The sequence below is a fragment of the Podarcis liolepis genome (genome assembly GCF_965112155.1).
Source record: "Podarcis liolepis genome assembly, chromosome: 10".
Lineage (NCBI taxonomy): Eukaryota > Metazoa > Chordata > Lepidosauria > Squamata > Lacertidae > Podarcis > Podarcis liolepis.
Window position 1 is genome coordinate 162,923 of NC_139562.1, and position 21,311 is coordinate 184,233.

General features: G+C 52.6%; 2 protein-coding genes across 3 annotated transcripts; one reads left to right on the top strand and one right to left on the bottom strand.

Moving 5' to 3' along the window:
* The first annotated feature begins 394 nt into the window (after positions 1-394).
* On the top strand, positions 395-6,913 carry LOC310688194 (coiled-coil domain-containing protein 166-like). Its single transcript, XM_083464323.1, has 2 exons — positions 395-721; positions 5,650-6,913. Exon 2 carries the CDS (start codon positions 5,678-5,680, stop codon positions 6,689-6,691), a length of 1,014 nt encoding a protein of 337 aa, XP_083320449.1. The 5' UTR covers positions 395-721; positions 5,650-5,677; the 3' UTR covers positions 6,692-6,913.
* Positions 6,914-9,552: 2,639 nt separating this feature from the next.
* On the bottom strand, positions 9,553-20,090 carry LOC310687398 (germ cell nuclear acidic protein-like). Of its 2 annotated transcripts, XM_083462447.1 has the most exons (10): positions 19,839-20,090; positions 18,469-18,506; positions 17,276-17,336; positions 16,737-16,801; positions 15,780-16,214; positions 14,047-14,215; positions 13,573-13,714; positions 12,898-13,036; positions 11,776-11,980; positions 9,553-10,058 (listed from the first exon to the last, which is right to left on the bottom strand). In XM_083462447.1, the coding sequence occupies exons 1-10, from the start codon at positions 19,892-19,894 to the stop codon at positions 9,794-9,796; spliced, it is 1,575 nt and encodes a 524-aa protein (XP_083318573.1). In that variant the 5' UTR covers positions 19,895-20,090; the 3' UTR covers positions 9,553-9,793. The 2 variants fall into 2 exon arrangements, with proteins under 2 accessions (XP_083318573.1, XP_083318574.1); XM_083462448.1 differs by lacking the exons at positions 18,469-18,506; positions 19,839-20,090 and adding an exon at positions 18,271-18,340.
* Between the last annotated feature and the right edge of the window lie 1,221 nt (positions 20,091-21,311).

Here is a 21,311-nt window from a genome sequence, read left to right on the forward strand (position 1 = left end):
ACCTGCCCAGTCTTCAAGTTCCAGTAAGATCACCTCTGCTCTCCCACTGCCCTCGGCCCACCAGCAACCCAGGGGGGCCAAGCAGCAATGTGATTTTTGCTTCCCCCAGGCCAGCACCCTTGGCGGGGGCCAAATTAGCAAAGCCTTAAGGACACCCCTGGGCAGGGAGATGGTCTCCCATCTTGAAGAATTATGCAGCTTTGTAGAAGCGTTCCAAATTATGCCTGTGTGGACAAAGCGGTCAGGGCTGGGGGGGAGCAGGGCTCCTCTATTCCTCCTTGGACACCTTCTGTTTTCAACACTGTGGTGATTCCACCTCCATTGTGACGCAGTTGCTCTTCTCTTGAGCACATGATTCTGACGGTCTTCTGTTCTTTGGACACCTTCCATTTTCAACAATGTGGGGATTCCACCTCCATTGTGATACCAGAGTTCTTCTCTTTGGTGTCTTTTTTGCCTTTAAGCTTTTCAGGAGGGTTCATCATCCAAGAGGCCAAAGTCTCGCATGACTGACACTCTGATGGGGCAAAAATGTCCAAGACATTTCTACAAAGTGGCCCAGAATTGAGCTTGCCATTCATGGCGGCTGCTCTGCTCTTTGCTCAGGATTGCTGCTGCTGATGGTTCCTCAGGGCTAGCAGGGCCCATATTAACAGAAACCTCCGTTCTCCGTACGTGTCCCCACTGCCAGCACCGCCAGCACCCATTGCTTGGAGGAAAGGTGAGGAAAGACCCACTCCTTCAGCCCCTGCCACCCTCTCAGCCTCAGAGTCTCTCCCAGCTGCTTGGTGGCTGCCCACCCTGTCCCAGCGTCAGAAATGGTACAACAGGAACGCATTGAAGCAGAGCTCCTTTGCACCTCAGCACAGGGCAGGGCAGGATAGGTATATTCTCACTTATCTTCAGACCACAATCTCATTGTTAGTCCTTGCAGTGTTAAGACAAGACATAGTGGCCAGGCACTAAAGATGCGAGGGATATGGGCGACTCTGTCAAATTGCTACCTGTATTTCTCAGCCTGCGGGGGGGGGGGGGAGGGGACCTGCTGCCTCAGAACAAGCCTAAAGTCTGCTTGGATTTGTGTGACAAGTGCCATCCTTGTTTGGCACCTGTTTGGTGACTAGTCCAAGGCTTTGGACCAGGGCAGGTTCATCCAGCCCAGAATAGCCTGTTTTTGAGCCTAGCACCAGCTCTCCCAAACCTCAGGCAGAGAAGGGTCTTTCTCACCAACTGCTAGGTGAGATGTTAGGGATGGAACCTGGGTTCCATCTTTCTTTCTTTCTTTCTTTCTTTCTTTCTTTCTTTCTTTCTCTTTCCACATGCAAAGCAGGCAAGTCTACCACTGAGCTATGGTGCGTCTCCAAAAAGGTTGCTCAAAAAGTCATTGTTGATATATGTGTTACAATTGTGTATTTTACAAAGGATAAATTACATGAAGGAGTTAACTGCGACAGCTGTGAAACAGGTGACTAGAACTAAAGTCCAGCTTCTGAGTCACTGTCTTGAGTCTTGTGAGTCTCGTGAACAGTCTCCTTAGAAGGGAATTGCGTGTGCAAGCTAGCAGAGGTGTAGAGTTGGGTCTGAGAGGAGAATGCGGAGTTTGTCGGAGGTTGAGGAGATGGTGTGAATGTCAAGCATTTTGTCAAGGACCTGCAGCAGGGGGATTACAGCTGGAGAACTTTCTGCTAGGAAGCACCCTCTGCTACCAGGAGAACAAAGTGACGGAAAAGCAACCTTGGACTCCTGCAACAACTGCACCATTTTCTTGTACTTAAAAGACTGCACCCTCTTGTGTGTGAGAGAGAGAGAGACTTTGTATTGAATCCTTACATTAGACTGGTTGCCTGTTTGCTCATCTAAATGCTACCTCTGAATTAAGAACTCATCTTCCTCAGCCTCTGTGAGAAGCGGTTACTTCAGCACAACCAACAAAGGTTATGGGCCCGGTGTGGCCAGCAGGTGGCGCTAGAGAGCAACAAGCGAATTCTTGAAGTCAATCCCACACTTTGGAAACCAGCAATCTGAACTCATCACAGTCAAGGAAGATTTTGCAGATAACTCAGGGGGCAAACGGGGGTCTGTGAATCCTACCTAAGTGGTTGTGGAAGCTGCAGGAAGTTTAACTGCAGGAAGGGAGCAAGCAAGTTTCACAATGTCTGTGTCTCTGAGTATGGAGAAACTAACAGAAAAGAATTATGCCAGTTGGTGTGTCAAGATGGAGATGCTGCTCTGGAGAGAAGGTTTATGGGACCCTGCATTCATGACCACCTTCAGACCCTCCTTCTCCTGAGAAGGGAGTGGGTGGCGCTGCGGTCTAAACCACTGAGCCTCTTGGGCTTGCTGATCAGAAGGTCAGTGGTTCAAATTCACTTAACGGGGTGAGCTCCCATTGCTCTGTCCTAGCTTCTGCCAACCTAGCAGTTCAAAAGCACACCCCCAAAAAGTGCAAGTAGATAAATAGGTACCACTCCAGCAGGAAAGTAAACAGTGTTTCCATGCGCTCGGGTTTCTGTCACGATGTCCCGTTGCACAAGAAGCAGTTTAGTCCTGCTGGCCACATGACCTGGAAAGCTGTCTGTGGACAAATGCCGGCTTCCTCAGCTTGAAAGCGAGATGAGCGCCGCAACCCCATAATCGCCTTTGACTGGACTTAACCGTCTAGGGGCCCTTTACCATTTTACCTTTACCTTCTCCTGAATGGCTTCACAGAGAGGAGAGAGCAAGAGCCACAATAATTACTGATCTGGAAGACAGCCAATTACTGACTGTTAGAGGGCTGCTAACTGCAAAAGAAGTTTGGACTATTTTAAAGAATTTCAAAGTGAGAAAGCAGACAGGAGCAAGGAAAGATGGCAGAGAGCTGTTTCAACAAACAAGCCAAGATAAAGAAGTGAATGTAGAAGAAAGAAAGAGTGACAACATGTTGAAAGTTTATGGAATCTGTAGGTGCTACAACTGTGGATCAGAAAATCACCTTAAAAGAAATTGCCTCAGGAAACATTTGGATTACAAATCTACAGATAGAGAAATAAATTTACAGAGGAAAAAATGGTGTTTCTCTGCCGACAAGGTAAATATAGACTCTGTAACTGCTGAGGGAGTGTAGATCAACAACAGCTCCAATTAACACAAAATGTGAAAGAAATCCTAAGCGAGTTCTAGAACTTCTGCATATAGATTAAGCAGATCCATTCCAGGAAACTCTGTGAGGAGCTAAATTTAATCTTACAATTGTTGACAATTTCTTGCATTTTGGGTTCATTTATTTGTTAAAGGAGAAGCTAAATAGAGGTTTGAGAATTTAAAATTTAAAATTATGCATTAATTTTAAATTGTGCATTATGTTAATTTTAAATTTTAAATTAACATAATGCACAGTGAAAACCCAATTAATTGAAGAAGCTTCAGCACAAAGCACTAATCAGGTCCTGAGCTAGCTTCTGAGATGCCGAAACAAAATCTCTCAGATTATGCATTCTGGCATAGCTGCATTTTTCAAGTGCTCAAGAAAGAGATATGCTGACTACATCCTTATGGACTGGGCGCTATGGCGGGACCACTAGGGGGCGCATTGGAAGATGGCCGACAATACCATCTCTCCGACCCACACGGGGTAATTAAGAGGCTGTTATGGGAGTAGTCAGCCTCCCTTGTTGCCCCAAGAAAATGGGGAACACTCCCCTTGCCTGCTGTGCCCATAAATCACCCCCTAATTCGAAAGAAGGGGGTGAGGGCCCTAGGCAGAATGCCCCCATGTGGACATCGGCTCTCCTGGACGCTGTCTCTGATCACGCACTAGTTGCAGCAATTTGGAATAATTAATTACAAAAGAAGCAAATGCACATATTTCAAGTGAAGAAGGGGAGTGAAGTCTGCTAATTTAAGTGACCTCTGCGAAAGAAGACGACGGGCTGGAGAAACAGGAATATTTTACGATGAAGATACACCAAAGGCGGGGTATGTTGACAACGGGGCTGAATGGGGGGGGGGACCTTTTTTACTTTCCTTCTATGTGATTTACAAGAACCCCTCCTCATTAGAACCGTCGGTTGAACTGACCCAAGCAGGATGATTAAGGTCTGTGTGGAGATAAACTTTAACCAAAAGTATGCTTTATGGAGACCGAGAAGCAATAAGAGCTTTTGGGAATGGCGCAGCAATTAATTCGGAGTTGCCATCTTGCCAAAGGATTTACAGCCGGGAGGAAGAATGGACTTGTTTTCAGACTGCATTCCTAATGAATCTCCTCAGAGGTTTTGAGAAAGGAGGCAGATTGGTGAAGATTAATGATGCTAAGACTGTTTTGATGTATGGAAGTGATGTTACATGGAAAACGTCTGGATATGGCTACTGGATAAAAAAAATAATATCCACGCAGGATTACAAACTGTTCTAACCAGCTTGTGGAGACTATCAGAGGTCACAAAGAGAAAGGAAAAATATATGAAAATAACAACAAGAGACGTGGAAAAATAATAAGAAAGGACTGGATAGTACTGTGAACATCATAAGGTTAGATTTGTGGACATTAAAACAGCAGTAAGAAGCAAGAAGTTGATTGGATCCCTTCGGAACTTGAAATATGGGTACCCCCAGCAAAAATTTAAAATTCGGCTGTGTAATTTGGAATTTATGTAATTTGGTTTGATTTGATGTGATTGGTTGGTTAATAAAAAATTATTCTTAAAAAAAATGGACTGGGCGCTATGGAGGAGCTCCCCCTCCAGCCCCGAATCTGGCAAACAGCCCCTTGCTCAGGGAGAGCTCCGGGGGGGGCACCCTGTTCCCTCTCTCTCCAACTCTTTTTATACATGCCTCAAATGCTTCTGTCCGTTCCCATGTGATGTCAGGAGGGAGCCAGCAAGCAGTAAATCACACAGAGCAGGTGAAGTTAACTCTTGATTAGAAAAAAAGGATCTGCACAAGAGGACCAAGCCTAAAGAGCACAGCAAGTCTTCCTTGGTAGGTCTGAACCTTATGAGGCAGTTGTGGAGCCTGAAAGTCCCCACCTTCCCACAGCTAAGGGCCTTCCCAAGCAATCTGAGACGGCACCTGCGTTTCTGCCTATACTCCTCTTGCTTCATGCCTCTCCTGATCCTGGGAGACTAGGGAGGAGGAAAGCTTGTCACAGCAGGGTGTGTGTGCGTGGAAGACACTTGTGTTTCTTCACCAGCCTGACTCATCTCTGCCTCTTGGCCTCCCTCAGCCCACTCTCCTGCTTACGCTTCTGATTCTGATTCCAGACTTCCCTCTGCCACAGACCCCCCCCCCCCCGCTCACTAAACACCAGACCTCTTCTGCTTCTGCCACCTCCTCCCAGTCTGCTCCCTCTTCACCCTCCGACCACTCATTGTCATCTCACCACCAAGCCGCCGACTCTGAGCCTTCCTCCCTTGGTGGTTCCCCAACTGGTTCCTCCCACTATTCCTTTGTGTCCAACCAGTCCATGACACATGGGTAATGGTGCTGGTTCAGTGCAGATCCAAAATATCATCAGCAGTTCAAATGATGGCTCATAAGAGTTCCGTTTATATTGAAACTGACTGTTTGTATGTTGCTGCTTTTAGAAAGTTGACTGAGGACTTCAGTACCTCAGAACGTGGTACCAAAACATTTAAAATAAAACCCCACTGCATTCTCTTTTGTCAGTGCCTCAGAGGGCAGCCCCTGCCACAGCATGGCGACAAAGAAGACCAAGTCCAAAGCTCGGAAGAGCATCGCCAAGAGCCAGAGCACGACTGGGCCGCTCTTGACGGAGCAAGAGCAGTCCCTGAAGAAGGAGTCCCTCATCCTGGCAGAGCACATCCACACCTACACGCAATGGGTGGACCAGTTCCAGAGCAGGAACGAGTTCCTGGACAAGGAAGCGCAGGAGATCCGGCAGAACAGCAAGGCCTACCTGAACTACCTGAACAGGCGCGCTGCCCGGTGCCAGGACGCCATCACCACCCTCAACGAGCAGAACCTCTTTGACCTCACCAGTGTCCTGAAGCAGAAGGAGGAGCTGACCTCCCAGTACACGGACAAGGAGACGGAGATGAGGAGCCAGCTGATTGAGATGGAGACCAAGTTCTCCCTCATGACCAAGGAGGTTGAGGAGCTCAAGCCCTTCAAGGAGCTGCAGTCCGAGCAGCTCATCCGCATCCGGGAGCTGGAGAAGGAGCTGCTGGCCATGAAGATCCAGCACTCAGAGGAAATGCGTTTGCTCAAGAGCAAGTACCTGCACCAGAAGGCGGAGTACGAGGTGCAGGCAGAGCAGAAGGTCCAGGCCCTGGCCAAGAAGGCCGAGAAGGAAGCCGTGCGCAGCCTCATCCAGCACACCAACCAAGTGAAGGAGGAGAACAGGAGGCTGCGCAACGAGCTCCTCGGCCTCATCCAGCGAGCTAAAGGCCTGAAAGCCTTCCGGCAGCAGCTGAGAGAGCAGAAGGAGCAGCTCCTGCGGGAGCTCCAGTATGGGCGGGGCCTGGCGCACATGCGCCGCTGGCTCCAGCAACAGGGGGCTCAGAAGACTGGCCCCACTCCCAGTAGCCAGCCTCCCAAGGGTGCACAAAAATCCTCTCGGGGCGCAAGCGCTCAAAGGTCCGCAAAGAGGGATGCTCAGGCAGCAGCTGCCGAACGTTTGCCACCACTCTGGAGCCCCAAGAGCAGCAGCAAGCAGCAAGCGATGCCCGCAAGCAGCCAGCAGTCTTGAGAGAGAGAGCGGCTTCCAGGCGTGTGAGCAGAGGTGAGAAGGCCTGAGAGTAGACTTCTAAATGCGGAGGCAGAAATCCTGACTCAGAGACAGCAACAAGCTGTTTGGGGATTGGAGACTGCAGCAGCTCATGCGCTCTGCTCTTCGCTTCGTATCAGAGGCGGAAGGAAACATGGACCAACCCCCCCCCCCAATTAAAAGGATGTGTGTGGATGCGCATCAGTGCTGGGCAGCTTCCTGTCCTCTTAAGGGGTCTCTAGTCAAGCGGGAGGAAGAGGCTGCTGCGCCTCTGCTTACTCCCAGGCAAGCCCATCGGCCTCACAGTCAGCAGCAACACCTGCACCCTCTCATAGGCTTTCATGGCAGCCTGCTGCCACCCACCAGCCCTCAGGCAATAGCCCTTGCCCACTTCAGGAGGCAGAAACTGCAAAACATTGGGCAACACAGGCTGCTGCCTTCTCTGGCCAATGGCCAGGGAGTCTTTGTGGTGAAGTGCATTAGTAGCACAAACGTACATTAGTGGAAGGGGTGGGGAACCTGTGACACTGCAGGTATTGTTCGTCCCTTCACCCCTGAGCATTGGCTCACGCTAGCAAGTTTCTTTATACAGCAGAGTGCATTCTCCTTCTTACACAGCAGAAAGCTGGTTGCAGACTCGTGTGAGCCTCTTAAGACAATAAACAATTCAATCTGGCTTGCCCAGATTGAGATATGTTCTATTACTCCTGGTAAGATCCCTTTGATCCCTCCTAAAAGAATAAAGACACAACAGTCTTACTCATAAGTAACATAAAGTAGTTTTATGCATGATCAGGCAGAGTGTGATCCCTGAAGGCAGGCTTTAGGCTTAAAGTTAAAAACATGTAGAGTTTTACCCCATATGGGAGATGACCTGGGAGACTTCTGGCTGGAAGCAGTCCAGTCCAGGTGAGTCAGGAAGTTCGCAGGACGAAAGGAAGATGGAAAAGAGAGAGAGTGGCAGCATGCCTTGGCTTTTTCCCAGGTCTGGGAAGGTCACGCCCACCCACTAGTCACATGCAAGGAAGGATGCTCCAGGCCAGGAGGAACAGGAAGTTTTGATTAGCTGGACCAAACATCCCCTTGCATGTCCACTCTAGCAAAACAAGGAATGTTGTACTTGACTGCTCCCAGTGTTTCCATCCCACAGGCTGGTGGATCTGACACCACCTGGAGCCACAGCTCCGCTTCCCCTGGCTTGTGGGCTCCAAAGACAGTTCACTGGGAAGCAGCAGCCAAAGGGACTCCAGAAGGAAGTTGCCACCCAGAACACACACCAGTGGGCACCACTCACACCAGGCATGAAGGTCATGAAGGGCCAGGATCCGTGCCATGGTTCTCCTTGGCGCCAGACAATTTGGCCAATTCATCCAGCGAAATCAGTTTCAGAGAAGCTGGTGGTTAAACAAGGCAGGGTGAGGATTCTGGGAAGGCCGTTTGTGCAGCTGTCCATTCACATTTCAATCCTTCCTCCCCCTGCTGCTGTCCTGAAGAAAAGTTCCCTCCTGAGGCTACTGTTGGGCCCAGCAGAGCTCTTGGCCCATCCCACACCCGGATCCCAGTCTGAAAGGCCTTCCCCTCAGCTGCTTGTTTTCTTTCTGAAGCAAAGACACCTTAGCTGCAAGTATGCGATTATCTTTCTACATAGATTGCCCCAAACAAGGAGCTACAAGTCGAGGGGTGAGATTCTGGCACTGCATCTCTACTGCATTGGGAGCCAGGATCCCCACATTCCACATCCCACCCCGAAGCCACTATAATAATAATAATAATAATTTATTATTTATACCCTGCCCATTGGCTGGGCTTCCCCTGCCACTCTGGGCAGCTTCTAACCAAATACTAAAATACCGTAATACATCAAACATTAAAAGCTTCCCTAAACAGGGCTGCCTTCAGATGTCTTCTAAAAATTTGGTAGTTATTGTTCTCTTTGACATCTGGTGGGAGGGCATTTCACAGGGCAGGCACCACTACCGAGAAGGCCCTCTGCCTGGTTCCCTGTAACTTGGCTTCTCACAGTGAGGGAACCGCCAGAAGGCCCTTGGCGCTGGATCTCAGTGTCCAGGCAGAATGATGGGGGTGGAGGCGCTCCTTCAGGTATACTGGGCTGAGGCCGTTTAGGGCGTTAAAGGTCAGCACCAACACTTTGAATTGTGCTTGGAAACGTACTAAAAGCCAATGTAGGTCTTTCAAGACCGGTGTTATGTGGGCTTGGCGGCTGCTCCCAGTCACCAGTCTAGCTGCCGCATTCTGGATTAGTTGTAGTTTCCAGGTCACCTTCAAAGGTAGCCCCACGTAGAGCGCATTGCAGTGGCCCAAGCGGGAGATAACCAGAGCATGCACCACTCTGGCGATACAGTCCGTGGGCAGGGAGGGTCTCAGCCTGCGTACCAGATGGAGCTGGTAAACAGCTGCCCTGGACACAGAACTGACCTGTGCCTCCATGGACAGCTGTGAGTCCAAAATGACTCCCAAGCTGTGCACCTGGTCCTTCAGGGGCAGTTACGCCATTCAGGACCAGGGAGTCCTCCACACCCGCCCGCCTCCTGTCCCCCAAAAACAGTACATCTGTCTTGTCAGGATTCAACCTCAAAGCCACCATAGCACAAAGCACAGAGGCCCACTTCCCAGCCCAATCTCAGGTGGCAGCGTTTGCTTCTGGGCTGATTTAGGTAGCACTGGCCTGCTCCAGGCTCCTGTTCTCAAAGAAGCATGACCAAGTAAGAAAGTATTTCTCAGATGGGGTGGGTGGCAGGGACATCGTGCTCATGTGGGGAGGGGCATATGATGACCTACTGGCTAGAGCTCGCTCCGAAGCGCAATTAGGAAGAAAACAATACTCAGGACACACAAATAGTTTGCTTTATTCATAAGTCAATGTGTTACCAAACTGATTTAATCGCCTGGGCAAATGAGACCAGGCACGCAAAGATTGTAAAAAACATTTGGAGTGGGGGAAGAAGGGAAGAAAAGACCCGGCAGTTCCTGGGGAGGTGGCCCCAGCCCCACCTGGTTGCTTCTGGGGAAGGAAAGCATCCCAGACGTACAGCAAGGGATCTGGAGCTGCTGCCCAAGCCTTTGCTAGTGTGGGAGAGTCGCTTGTGGGGTGAGAGAAACTTGGGCAGCAAAATCTGCACTGAGCTTCTTCATGACGTCTCCGTGGCTCAGCCCCTTCTGCGAGTGCTTAGCAGAGCCATAGTTTTCTTTCACAAACTTTGCAAACGGCGTGAGCGGTGCTTTCGCTGGTGTGCCATCCTTGCGCGTGGGCTGGCACAGCACAAACTGCCCCTTGCAAAGGGCACAGACAAAGCGCTGGGTGTCCAGAGACTTGGAGTGGCGCCCAATCCTGGAAAGCAAAAACACAGGAGGCAGACTGAGGGAGCAGCAGGCGGGCGGGCGGAGGAGGCGGCTGTGAGCAACACCCACTAACTGGCAGCCGGATTCAGCAAGAGGCCACATGGCCAGCACTCCTGATGCCCACTGGAAGCCCACCCATACACATGAAAAGATCCTGCAGATCAGAGCCCAAGGCAGGCACACAATAAGCCAATCTGGACACATTCAGTGGTTGGTCAACAGAAGCCCTTCTTGAAAAAGCAACCCCAACTATTCCCCTGGAACTGTGAGTTGTGAGCAGGCCTGGCTAGTTTCTCTGGGTAGGGAGGCCCCAAAGAGGGAGCCAATTTCAAGCTGGTCCCTGGACCAGTTGCCACCCATCTGTGTCCAAGACAGGAGGCCTCAGCAGGCTGCTTTCAACCTTGAGGCCAAGAATCTCCCCGATGACTCCCAGGAAGACAAATTCTGCAGCCACCATGACATGTACTTATCTACTGTCCTCCTGCAGGATCCCCAGATGATGTTACTCCTCCTGCAGAGTATTAGGGAGACCGTCATCCGGGCCAAGCTCTGGCCTTGGGTTTATGTGAGCGATGGAGAAGGCAGTGGGAAGAGAGGCAGAGGACTTTTGGGGTTCTGGCACCCTTTTTATTTTGCTACAACGACTCCCGCCCTGGGAGGTCTATGATTCTATGAGGTGCCCATGCCCTCCTCCCTGGGCACTTTAGCCTGGCACTTGAGGCAGAGTCTTTAAGTTGGGCATCTGGTGAGGATGGGCTTTGGTTCAGAGCCTGAGGGATCTGGCCAAAGGGGCGCATCCTGTTATCCTCAGGGGCCCACCAGGTCCCAGAAGCAGGACCTGAGCACAGCAGCAGCAGCAGCAGCAGCAAATCTCCCCACTTGTGATTCCCAACAGAGTATTTACTGCCTCCGACAGGGGGGGGGGGGGAGAACACAGCTTTTAGTCTCCATGTATTCGACTTCTCCTCCTTTGAAGCCACCCAAGGTAGCGGCTGCCATTACTTCTTGTGGGAATGAGTTCCACAAACTATGTGCCATGTGAATAAATACTTTCTTTTGCCTGTCCTGAATCTCCCCATGTCCTTGGATGTCCACGGGTTCTAGAGTTATGAGAGGGAGAAGAGCTTTCCCCTCTCCACTTTCTGCCGGGGGGGGGGGCTTCCCTGGGGGGCATATGGGCTGGCTTCTGTGGGATGAGGAGGGTGGCCTAGAAGGACCCCCTTGGCCTGACCCAGCAGCCACAGGGCTCTCCTTCAGCTCTCGAGCCCTCGTTCCCCTTGATCCTCACCACGGAGACCAAGCTGATGAAGAACTCAAGGGCTGAGCAGGGCAGAGCTCAAGAGTGAAGACGGCTCTTCCTGAGGGCCAGGAGGCAGCCCCACACTCCCACTTCCCTCACAAGGCACCGGCTGCAAAATCCGATATATCTGGATATCCTCCAAACTTCATTCCAAAAGCTGAAGTGCAGGGGGCAGAATGGGTGGGGTCTGACGACCTTCTGTGGGGTTAGCCCACAAAACCATGAGGGCTTACAGGATCAGGGCCCTGGAAAGCTGGAGATTCCTAGAATCACTAGCAGATGCAGAGACTCTTTTACGGGTCTCACTCAGGACTAGCTGCAATAGCTGAGCCGGGATCGGGGTTAGTCACCCAACGCACACCGGGGCTCAAATGCCTCACCAGAACAGGCCCCGATCCTCACTCACGTGTTTTTGCACCGGCAGCACTCGTAGGTGAACTTGTACTTGATCTCATAGTTGTGGCATCGCGACACCACTGGGAGCTCTGGGTGCACCACAGCCGACTTCTTTGCATATAAGCGCCAAAACCGGCCGTGGCCGTCTCGGACCCCGTGGATCAGCCAGGCAGCTGCGTGGCACAGCTCGTGGATCAGAGTGTCCCGGAGTCGATCTGCGCAAGACAGGAGAGTCATGGAGCGAGGAGACATGATTCCAGTTGATGCGCAGGCGCACATGCACCAGGCTCACCACCAGCGCTGGGCCATCTCTGGCTTTCAGCATCACAATATATCACCAGCCAAAGCACAATATAGTGACATATCACAACGCCCGAAATAAGGATGGAGCTCTGGAGAGGCACTGGCTGGCTTCACAGTTTTCCCCGCATCATAATTTTTGCATAACACAGAGAGACATGATTTGCGATATATAGTCAGATCAAGAATTATGAAACCAGTATCACAAAATGGACTTCAAACCGGTTTTGGATGATATATCAATGTATCGCCGAGCCCCACTCACCAGCTTCCCACACCTTGAGTGACTCTTCTTCCCTTGCACTGCCCTTCCTTGAACAAGCCTGTCCAGGAGACCAGCAGGGCAAGGGAAGACAGGCTGCATCTGCCACGCTTGGTCAAGGTCTGTTGATACATCGCGTGCCCCCCCGGTGTCTTGATTTACAGCATGGCACTAACGCTAAACTAGAGTTAACAAAGAGGAATGCTTGGGATAATAGCCCAAGCCAGTAATCAAGACACGTCTTCTACTATGGTGGGGAGCAGGATGTGGCCTGGTGGCCTGGGATAAGGCCCCCACCCTTCCTGAAATCAAGCACATCTGAGCCTGATCAGTGCCTGGATGGGTGACAGCCTGGGAGCCACATAGACACGCCCCCCCCCGGGCTCCAGGGTGGAAGAAAGGTGGGATTTGGATGCAAGGAAATAAAAATAATACCACTACTCTCCCCTCTACTTCTTCAACCTCAAAGCTCCTTTCTGAATCTGTGCGCTGCCATCCAAAGGCAGCATTGGCCTTGCAGCAACTCAGAAGAGACTCAGGACCCCAGGAAGACCCCTTCCCCCCACTTGCCTGCAGAGTCACAGACTTTCTCCGACAGCATTATCCGGGCATAGCGCTGCCCCTCAGGGCCCTTCAGCTGGCCACTCACGCAGCACCCGGCGGTTTTCCGCATCTTTTTGTTCCAGACAATCTCCATCTTCTCTGGCAACTGAAAGGACAAGGGGGAGAAGCAGCTTAGCCCCTACCCGGTCCTGGAGCCGCACTCCTGACTTCTGAGCTGAGGGCCAGGCTGGCCAGAGACAAGGGGAGCCCGGCTGGCTGGCTGGCCTTTCACAACACTCCCTGTGCTCCTTCGTTTCACTGACTCCCCAGGGCAGGCGTGCGCTAAGCCCTCTTTGTGCAGCTTGGCTCTGCGGAGGAGCAGAGAGCAGACAATCTTCCTCTCAGTCTTCAAAGAGAGGGAGCCTGCAGAGAGGTCCAGCATTACTTTTGCACAGCCCCCACTCAGCCACGTGACTCTTTACTTCAGTTTTGCTGATGCAGGAATCCAGGCAAGAGTCCAGAGGCAGCTCATACAGCAGGCAAGGAACCTCTCGCTGCTGCCCTTCTGCCCCCTTTCCCAAACCCTCTCAAGAGGCCACAGGATCCATAGGAGGAGAGACAAGGGGTCAGCAGCCACGAGCAGAAGCCAGACCCAGCGGCCCACCTGCTTGGAGCAGAAACAACCCCATTCCAGCTCTGTACCTTTTGCTCAAACACGGAACGGTTGTAGAAATCATAGAGGCTCTGGGCCAGCTCCCCCTTCCTTCTCCGGAAATGCTTAGAGTGCTGGGATTCTGGGTCGGACAGCTCTTGCAAGAAGCAGCCCTGCACCTGGCAGGAACTCCTGAGGAGGCAAAGACCCGTGAGAGGGAAGGGAAGGGCAGCCCAGGCTCCGTCCAGGAGACTCACCAGGGACTAGTCCAGAGGTCCATGGCTGCCTTGAGCAACCACATTTTTCTGCAGCTCCTGTGCGGAAGCCACTGACACTGGGGGCCGGATCCAGAACGCGCATCCCAGTCTGCAGGCTGCCAAGAGGAATGGGAGGCAGAGGGCATGCCCTCAGGGAGGAGGGGCTGGGCTTGCTGGTTCTTCCAGGCTGGCCACTTCAGGCCTGGGCCGGCTGCTTTGCCAGAGTCCAAAGCTGGGAACAGAGGCATGAGCAGAAGATGAGCTCACCTCATCTGTGTCTGGTGGGACGGGGTGATGTCACCGAGCACCTTGCTCTTCGGAGCTCGCACAGAGATCGGCGTGGCCGGAAGAGGCGATCTGGGCCGCGTGGGAAGGGCGCTCTCGCTCTTCACAGCCGGGCGGGCGCTTCCAAGGGGAGGCGGGACGTTTCTTCTCTCTACCAATCACAAGCCAAAGGTTTAGCACAGGCAGACAAGGCCCCAAGTGGAAGCCAGGGCAAAGCACATGGCCAAAGAGCTTCACACGCCCTTTCTGCTCCCCAATCAAGGGTCTGGCAGCGTCAAACACCTGCAGGGTCCAAGCAAAGGCCCGCCTGGCCCAGCTACCCCGTCTCAAGCGCCTGCCCCTCGTGCAGAACCAAAACACTTCCGAGCCCTTCTCTGCTGCTCACTCCTGACACCCGCGATCCAGACAGGCTGGCTTCTCCTCTGGCAGGTTCTGCTCAGCCCTCGTGAGCAAGATCTGCCTCGACAGGCCTGACTGGGCTCCCTAAGCTTGCCTTAGCCCCCTCTAGCGCTAGCCCATGGCCACCCCCATATCCCGCAAGAGGGTCAGCGAACACCTTGTGCAAAGCAGCAGCAGCACTTCTGCCTGCCCTGAACCCTTCAGGTGACCCAGAGGACTTGACCCTTATGGGATCAATTTGTGAACAGGATGTGTAAGTAAACTATTTTTTACTTTTATATAAGACTATGTTGTGTCTATTCTTTTAAGAGGGAATAAAAGGGGATTTACCAGGAAACTTATTTTAGAGGCTTATACAAGCCTGGCAAACCTATCCGCTGTGAAAGTTTAAAAGGGAAATGTTACTCTGCTAAATTATAGAACTTGTTAACACAAGCTGAGAAGGATATAAGCAATATATCCTCTCCTGTTTCTGTGAACATTCCCACATCCCCCACACCATATGGCGCTTTATCAGGGCCCTTGGCAAACCCCAACCTCTTCTGACCCAAGTCACCAGTCCAACGAACATCAGCCAGTTCCCCGTTTCCACACACTTCTGAAGCCAACAGTCCTCAGGACCAGGACTGTGCTAACATTACTTAAAATGAGGATATTTCTAATTATACGACAGTTTGAAGATGACTGGGGGTGAGGGGAATAGTCCTGCAGGTTGTTTTCAAGCTCAGGGAGAATGTACTCATGGAGGACACTTATTCACGGCTCCAGTACGGAGAGCCTCGCAGGCAAAGAGATGTGCAACCCGCCACCTGTGGACACCTGCCCCAAGCAGCAGGGGATCCAGCCAGAGATGGTTTCTCACAGGTACCTTTGTGGGGGGGGGGGAGAGGGGAGTCCAGTCTGGCTAGCTCTCGCTCTTCTCCCTCATACAGAAATGAAGCTTCTTTGTTGTCTCCCTTTCCCCTCAAGCTCCCACCTTCCACAAGGCAAATAAGGTCCTACAGCTGCAGTTTCAGGAAATCTCCCCCTTTGCCCTGCACCCCCACCCAAAGGTGTTAAGTGGGTGCTGAGGACCCGGCCTGCCTTCACTCTCCTTCCCGAGAAAGACTGAGGGGCCCCAGCCTTACGCCTGCACAAAACACTTCCCCACTTTCTTTCCCCCAACCAAACTGAGGGCCAAAACTACAGCGATCTCTGAATTGTGGCCACAGGGTTTGAGGGTGGGAGGACCCTGGAAGCCCCCTCCTCCTGCCCCCCCAGCCCCCTCCTGGCCCAGGACTCTTCCAGGGTGAGGGGGGAGCAGAGCTGCCTCTTACCGGAGGTGCCCGTGGGGTCTGCCGCTGGTGCCTTCCTTGCAGAAAGGACCATCTTCTGCTTCAGGCGCACCATGAGGCTGTCTATCTCCTCGTCGGAGGAGGTGTCCGATCCCAGCACAGTGCTTGCTCTCGCCTCCTGGCTCTGGGCGGTGCCTCCAGACTGATCCGTGCAGCAACTCCTTTCCCCCTCGCGCAAGGGAGAGTCGGGGCTGCCCCTGCGAGCGACAGGGCGTGGCAAGCTCCTCCAGGTCCACTTGGGGGCCTGACACGCTCGTCTGGGCTGCTGGGGGTTCCCTGGGGTGCCTTTGGCAAAGACGGAGTCGTCGTCGTCGCTGTCGGTCTCGCTGAACACAAGGGGAGGCAGAAACGAGGCAGAGGGAGCAGCCCCATTTCCAGGCGTCCCAGGCACCTCTTGCGCCTGAGCAGACCGCGGCCCTGCAAGTCAGCAAAAAACATTTCACAGGCACTTCTTGGTTTTGTATTTTGTAAGGTTCTACGTATCGTTTATGACTACTTTTGTTGTGTTGGAGTCACATACTTTTTTATGTCGTAAGCTGCCTTGAGCGAGGTTTGAACTGTGGAAGGGTGGCATGCAAATAAAATCACAGCAAGGTGAGTGCCCCCAACCATCTCGTATCGCCCCGACATGGGGCCCAAATTCCTGCACTCCTGTGGGGTGAAAGGAGGCCACCAACTTCTCCCCAGGTTCAGAGCTCCGCAGGGTCCCCAGGGAGGGAGAGGGCTTCTTGCGTGGGCCGCATCAGCCCAGCTGAGATGGCAAAACGCAGCCTGGAAGGGGGGGGGAGAAAACAGGCCATTTTGAAGTGGGAACCCCACCCCCACCCCACCCAGATGCTACTCTGCTCCCTGGACAAACACATGGATGGCCTGCCTTGGACCAGGACAGCTCACCCGGCCTCCTCCGACTGGCAGCAGGATCTTTCCACTATCACTTGCCTTTTTTGCCAGATCCATATTTGCTTGTGAGGTACGTGAAGAAATCATCCTTGGAATCGTCCAGTCTGGGACACAAGAGACAAAGGCAGCAGCATCAGAAGGCAAACAAGGGTGCAAAACAAGTCTTTGGTCTTGCTTGTGAAATATACAGTAAGCCCACAACTTACACAAGGGTTGCATTCCAGGATCATGCCTGAAGACAAAATCTTGTATAGTCCAAACACATACTGGGCTCAGTGGTGGGTGGGGTTGCCAAAGTCTTTTTTCCCGGATGCCCACCCCCTCTCTATTTATCTACCTACCTACCTATCCTATCCTATCCTATTTATTTATTTATTTATTTATTTATTTATTTATTTATGCATGCCAAGGGCATGAATCTGAACACACACAAGTTAAAGGTGTGTAAGTTGTGGGCTTATGTAATTCAAATAAACATGCCAAGTCAGAGCTCTACTCACTTTCAGGCAGCTGAAACGATTTCCAATTCACTGTTTGAAAAAACCCAGCCCAGCCCTCCCCCCTTTGGCAGAACCCACCTGCTCTGTGTCCTCGGAACGCAGCATGTTGCAGGTCTGGGGGTCTTCATTCTAGATAAAACTAAGTCAAAACCATGAAAGGGGGAGAAACATCACTTTTTTGTTTCCTGAAATCTGTTCTTCTAAAGCCCACAAAGGTGGCAGCTTCAAAAACTAGCCAGCGTTGAAATGAAACCAGGGGTGAAGGAAGAAACTGGGTCCACATTCAAGGGGCTCAGATGCCAGCATGAAGCTGCTCCCAGCAGAAAGACCTTAAAGGAGACGCTGAACGTTCCACTGAAGAAACCTGATTTTGGGATTCTTCTGGCTGTTTATATACGGTGTTTTTAAGCAGGGCTCTGGGGCACCCAGGAGGACCCACCAGAGACGAGTCACAGGTTAAACTGTCAGGCTCACTCGCCTTTACAGACGGGTTCCTCCTCCTCCCATCCACTGACCCAAAATTAGTCAGAAGCAGGTGGCAGGTTGCTGCTGAGCCGCCCCCCCCACCTGATGCTACACAGAGCCTGCCCTCCTGAGGTGGCATCCCACCAAGTCCTACTCAGAGGTTGCGCTGTGTTTCAATGTTAGGTGGCATCTATATGCAGGTGGCATCTGTTACGGAGCTCAAGGGAAAGGGAATCTGCCTGCCTGGCAAAGGGCTTCACCCCCAGAAGCTGCAGAACAGAAGAGAAGAAACCTTTGGCCAAGAGACTCTGGTCCATGGCAGAAACAGGACCGACCGTCGAGGAAAGAAATGCTTTTCGGTGGGTAAGAAGAGATGCTGACAGTGCAGCAGTCTGAAGAAAACACAAGCCTCCCTGCACCCCAATAAAGCTGGGGACCAGGTTAACCCCAAAGGCAACAGAAGAACCAATTTTAGCTGAGAGCAAAAGTGTAACGGAAAGGGAACCTATCAGTACATAGGAAAAGGTTTCTGGGTTGGTGCAACCCGGAGAAAGAGGGTAACTCCTTCCCCGGGCTTCACTTCTCTGAAGTCTCTCAGCCCCACTCACCTCACAGAGTGTTTGTTGTGGGGAGGAAGGGAAAGGAGATTGTTAGCCGCTTTGAGACTCCTTCGGGTAGTGATAAAACAGGATATCAAATCCAAACTCTTCTTCTTCTTCTCTTTTCTACACAAGTAGCTTTTTCTGAGGGGGGTTTTGTGCTATAACTTATCTTTAGACCCACTGAGGAAATTAGCTTTTACTTACAGTTTTCAAACTCGTCATCGCTGCCTGAACTCGTGGAGCTGAAAAGCAGACAACAGTAAAAGGAAAGTGGCTAGCCATTGCACAGCCATATTCTAAATGCACAGAAAGAAGCTTTGATCAAAAGTCTTCACTGCAGTGGCATATGGCAGGGGGCACACAATGTTCTGACATTTACAGTTTAGGATGGGAGACTGGCTGCTTTTGAATTGCTTCGCTATGAAGTGCTCTGGTGGATGACTCTCTCCTCAGCACTGGGAGTGAGTCTCTCAAGAGCCTGCAGGTTCAGTGCGGCCTCAGAACTCAATGCTGCTGCCCGTCTGTGTTGGAAGTCAAAAGGCTGTTTGAATTTACAGCCAGGTGAAGGAAACACCAAGCGTGGAAACTGAAGTATACAGCCTCATGCATGGCCTGGAGAAAGGGGGCAGAGGAAGGTTCTTCTCCCTGTCTCACAACCCCAGGACTCTGGGCCCTCCAAGGGAGCTGAATATTGGAAGATTCTTCACACAGCACAGTTAAACTCTGGAACTCCCTGCCACAGGAGACAGTGATGGCCACCAGCCTAGATGGCTTTAAAAGAGGATTGGACAAATTCATGGAGCAGGAGAGGGCTATCAGTGACTATGAGCCACAGTGATGATGCTCTGCCTCCATTGTTGGAGCAGCGATGCTTCCGAATACCAGTTGCTGGGAATCACCAATGGGGAGAGGGCTCTTGGGTTGCGCCCAGGGGCTTCTGCCATTGGGGCATCTGGGGGGCCACTGGGAGAAGAGGAGTGCTAAACCAGACGGGCCCTTTGGCCTGGAGTAGCAGCTCTTCTCGTGTTCCAGGTGTCCATCTTCAACACGGAAAGGCAAAAGTAAGAGTGAAATTACTCCAGGGTTGGCAACCATGTTTTATTCACAATTCCAGTTCCCTTCAGAAGAGCATCTATATATGTCTTCATGCCACTGAACACTATTTACTTAAAAGATTTAAAGGCGTCAAAAAGGGGTTAAAACACATAGATGTCGTTATGTTTCAATTTCTTTTTCTACTTTTTATTGGGTTGTTGCAACATACCATACACACATAAAATAAGACACCCCAGCCTAACGCAGACAATGGAATTTGGGCAATATCTCCAAAAGAACATCCAAATAACATAATAAATGTAATTTTTTTTTAGTTAATCTGTGCTATTAATCCTGTGCTTAATCCTTTCAATGCTGCTGATTACTTGCTTCTAACGCCTCCTCTTCATTAGTTTAGCATTTCTCCTGAGCCACGAAGAGGCGTGTCTCCCCCCCCCCATCTTTCTATTCTCCCGAAGGGGCCGGCCTCTCTCGCGGAGGAACCCCCCCCGCTGGAAAGGGGCCCGGGCGCTACTTACGCCGCGCTCCTCCTCGGCCGGCGGGCTTCTTCGGCCGAGACCCCTCGCCGCGCCATCGGGCCGAGCGGGAAGCCGGGCGAGAGAGGCAGGCAGGCAGGCAGGGAGGGAGGCGCCGCCCGGCCGGGTCTTCCAGGGAAGGCAGGGCTGGCTCTCCGCGCCGGGCTCCGGGGGAGCAGCCCGGGAAGAGCGGGCGGCGGGCCGGGAGGGGGAAGGGAGCCTCGTGCGCGTCGCTCTCGCCGCCTCCGCTTTGAATTTCCCGCCGGGGCGCGCGGGGATGACGCACTTCCGGAGTCTCGCCCGAAGCCCCGTCGCCCCACGGGCTCCTTCCGGTCCGCCCCCCGGCGGAGCCCGAGGCGTCGCTCCGGGAGGGGCGGGGAGAGGCCGGGCGGCGTCCCGGGAGGAGCGCTGCAGCTGGTGGCCCGCCGGGGCTGGACTAGATGGCCCCTGGGGTCCCCTCGGGGCGGGCCTTCTCCCTCGCTGCTCCGGGCATCCGCCTGAGAAGGGGCGAGGGGGTGGGGGGCCCTTCCGGGAGGGGATCTCCAGAGAAAGGTCTCCCCCTTGCCAGCCCCCCGCCCGGAGCCGGATCCCTCGTGGGAGTTACGTCTAAGCTCAACAGGCTCTAGCTTAGGGCCCAACTCTCCTGGGACCCCCCCCCCAAAAAGGGGGGAGAAACCGGGTGCACATTTCCAAAATACGGAAGGGGGGGCATGTCTTCTTCACCTCCTTCTTCGCTACAATACAGTGGTGCCTCGCAAGACGAAATTAATTCGTTCCGCAAGTTTTTTCTTCTTGCGAGTTTTTCGTCTTGCGAAGCACGGTTTCCCATAGGAATGCATTGAAAATCAATTAATGCGTTCCTAGGGAAACCGACTTCAGACCAGGTCCGGGGACAGTCTGTCCCCCGACCTCTTCTGAAGGCTGGGGGGAGGGACAAGGGCTTCTGAAGGCTGGGGGGGGAACAAGGGCTTCGCTGCCGACCCCCAGCATTTTAAAATCTCCCCGGGACACGGGGAGATTTTAAAATGCTGGGGGTCGGCAGCGAACGCTTCGCTGATCCCAGGACGGCAGACAGCTCTGCGCCGGCATCCAGAGCGGGGCGGGACTTCTCTGCTGTCCCGGGGAGATTTTAAAATGCTGGGGGTCGGCAACGAACGCTTCGCTCCCGCCCGCCAGCATTTTAAGATCGCCCGGGGCAGCGGAGAAGTCTCCGCTGTCCCGGGAAGGCAGGCGGGGGGGAGCAAAGACTTTTGCCCCCCGCCGGCCTTCAGAAGAGGTCCAGGACCTCTTCTGAAGGCCGGCTGTGGGCGAAAGTCTTTGCTCCCGACCGCCAGCAATTTAAAACAGGTCCCCGGAGATTTCCCTATGGGCCTTCGTCTTGCGAAGCAAGCCCATAGGGAGATTTGTCTTGCGAAGCGCCTCCGAAACAGAAAACCCTTTCGTCTTGCGGGTTTTCCGTCTTGCGAGGCATTCGTC

Coding starts and splice junctions, on each gene's coding strand:
- LOC310688194 (XM_083464323.1), top strand. CDS start 5,678: ATGGCGACAAAGAAGACCAAGTCCAAAGCTCGGAAGAGCATCGCCAAG.
- LOC310687398 (XM_083462447.1), bottom strand. CDS start 19,894: ATGGCGCGGCGAGGGGTCTCGGCCGAAGAAGCCCGCCGGCCGAGGAGG. Junction 16,802..17,275: donor GTTCCGAGGACACAGAGCAG/GTGGGTTCTGCC, acceptor CTTGTGTCCCAG/ACTGGACGATTCCAAGGATG. Junction 14,216..15,779: donor AGACCCCACGGGCACCTCCG/GTAAGAGGCAGC, acceptor TGTGATTGGTAG/AGAGAAGAAACGTCCCGCCT.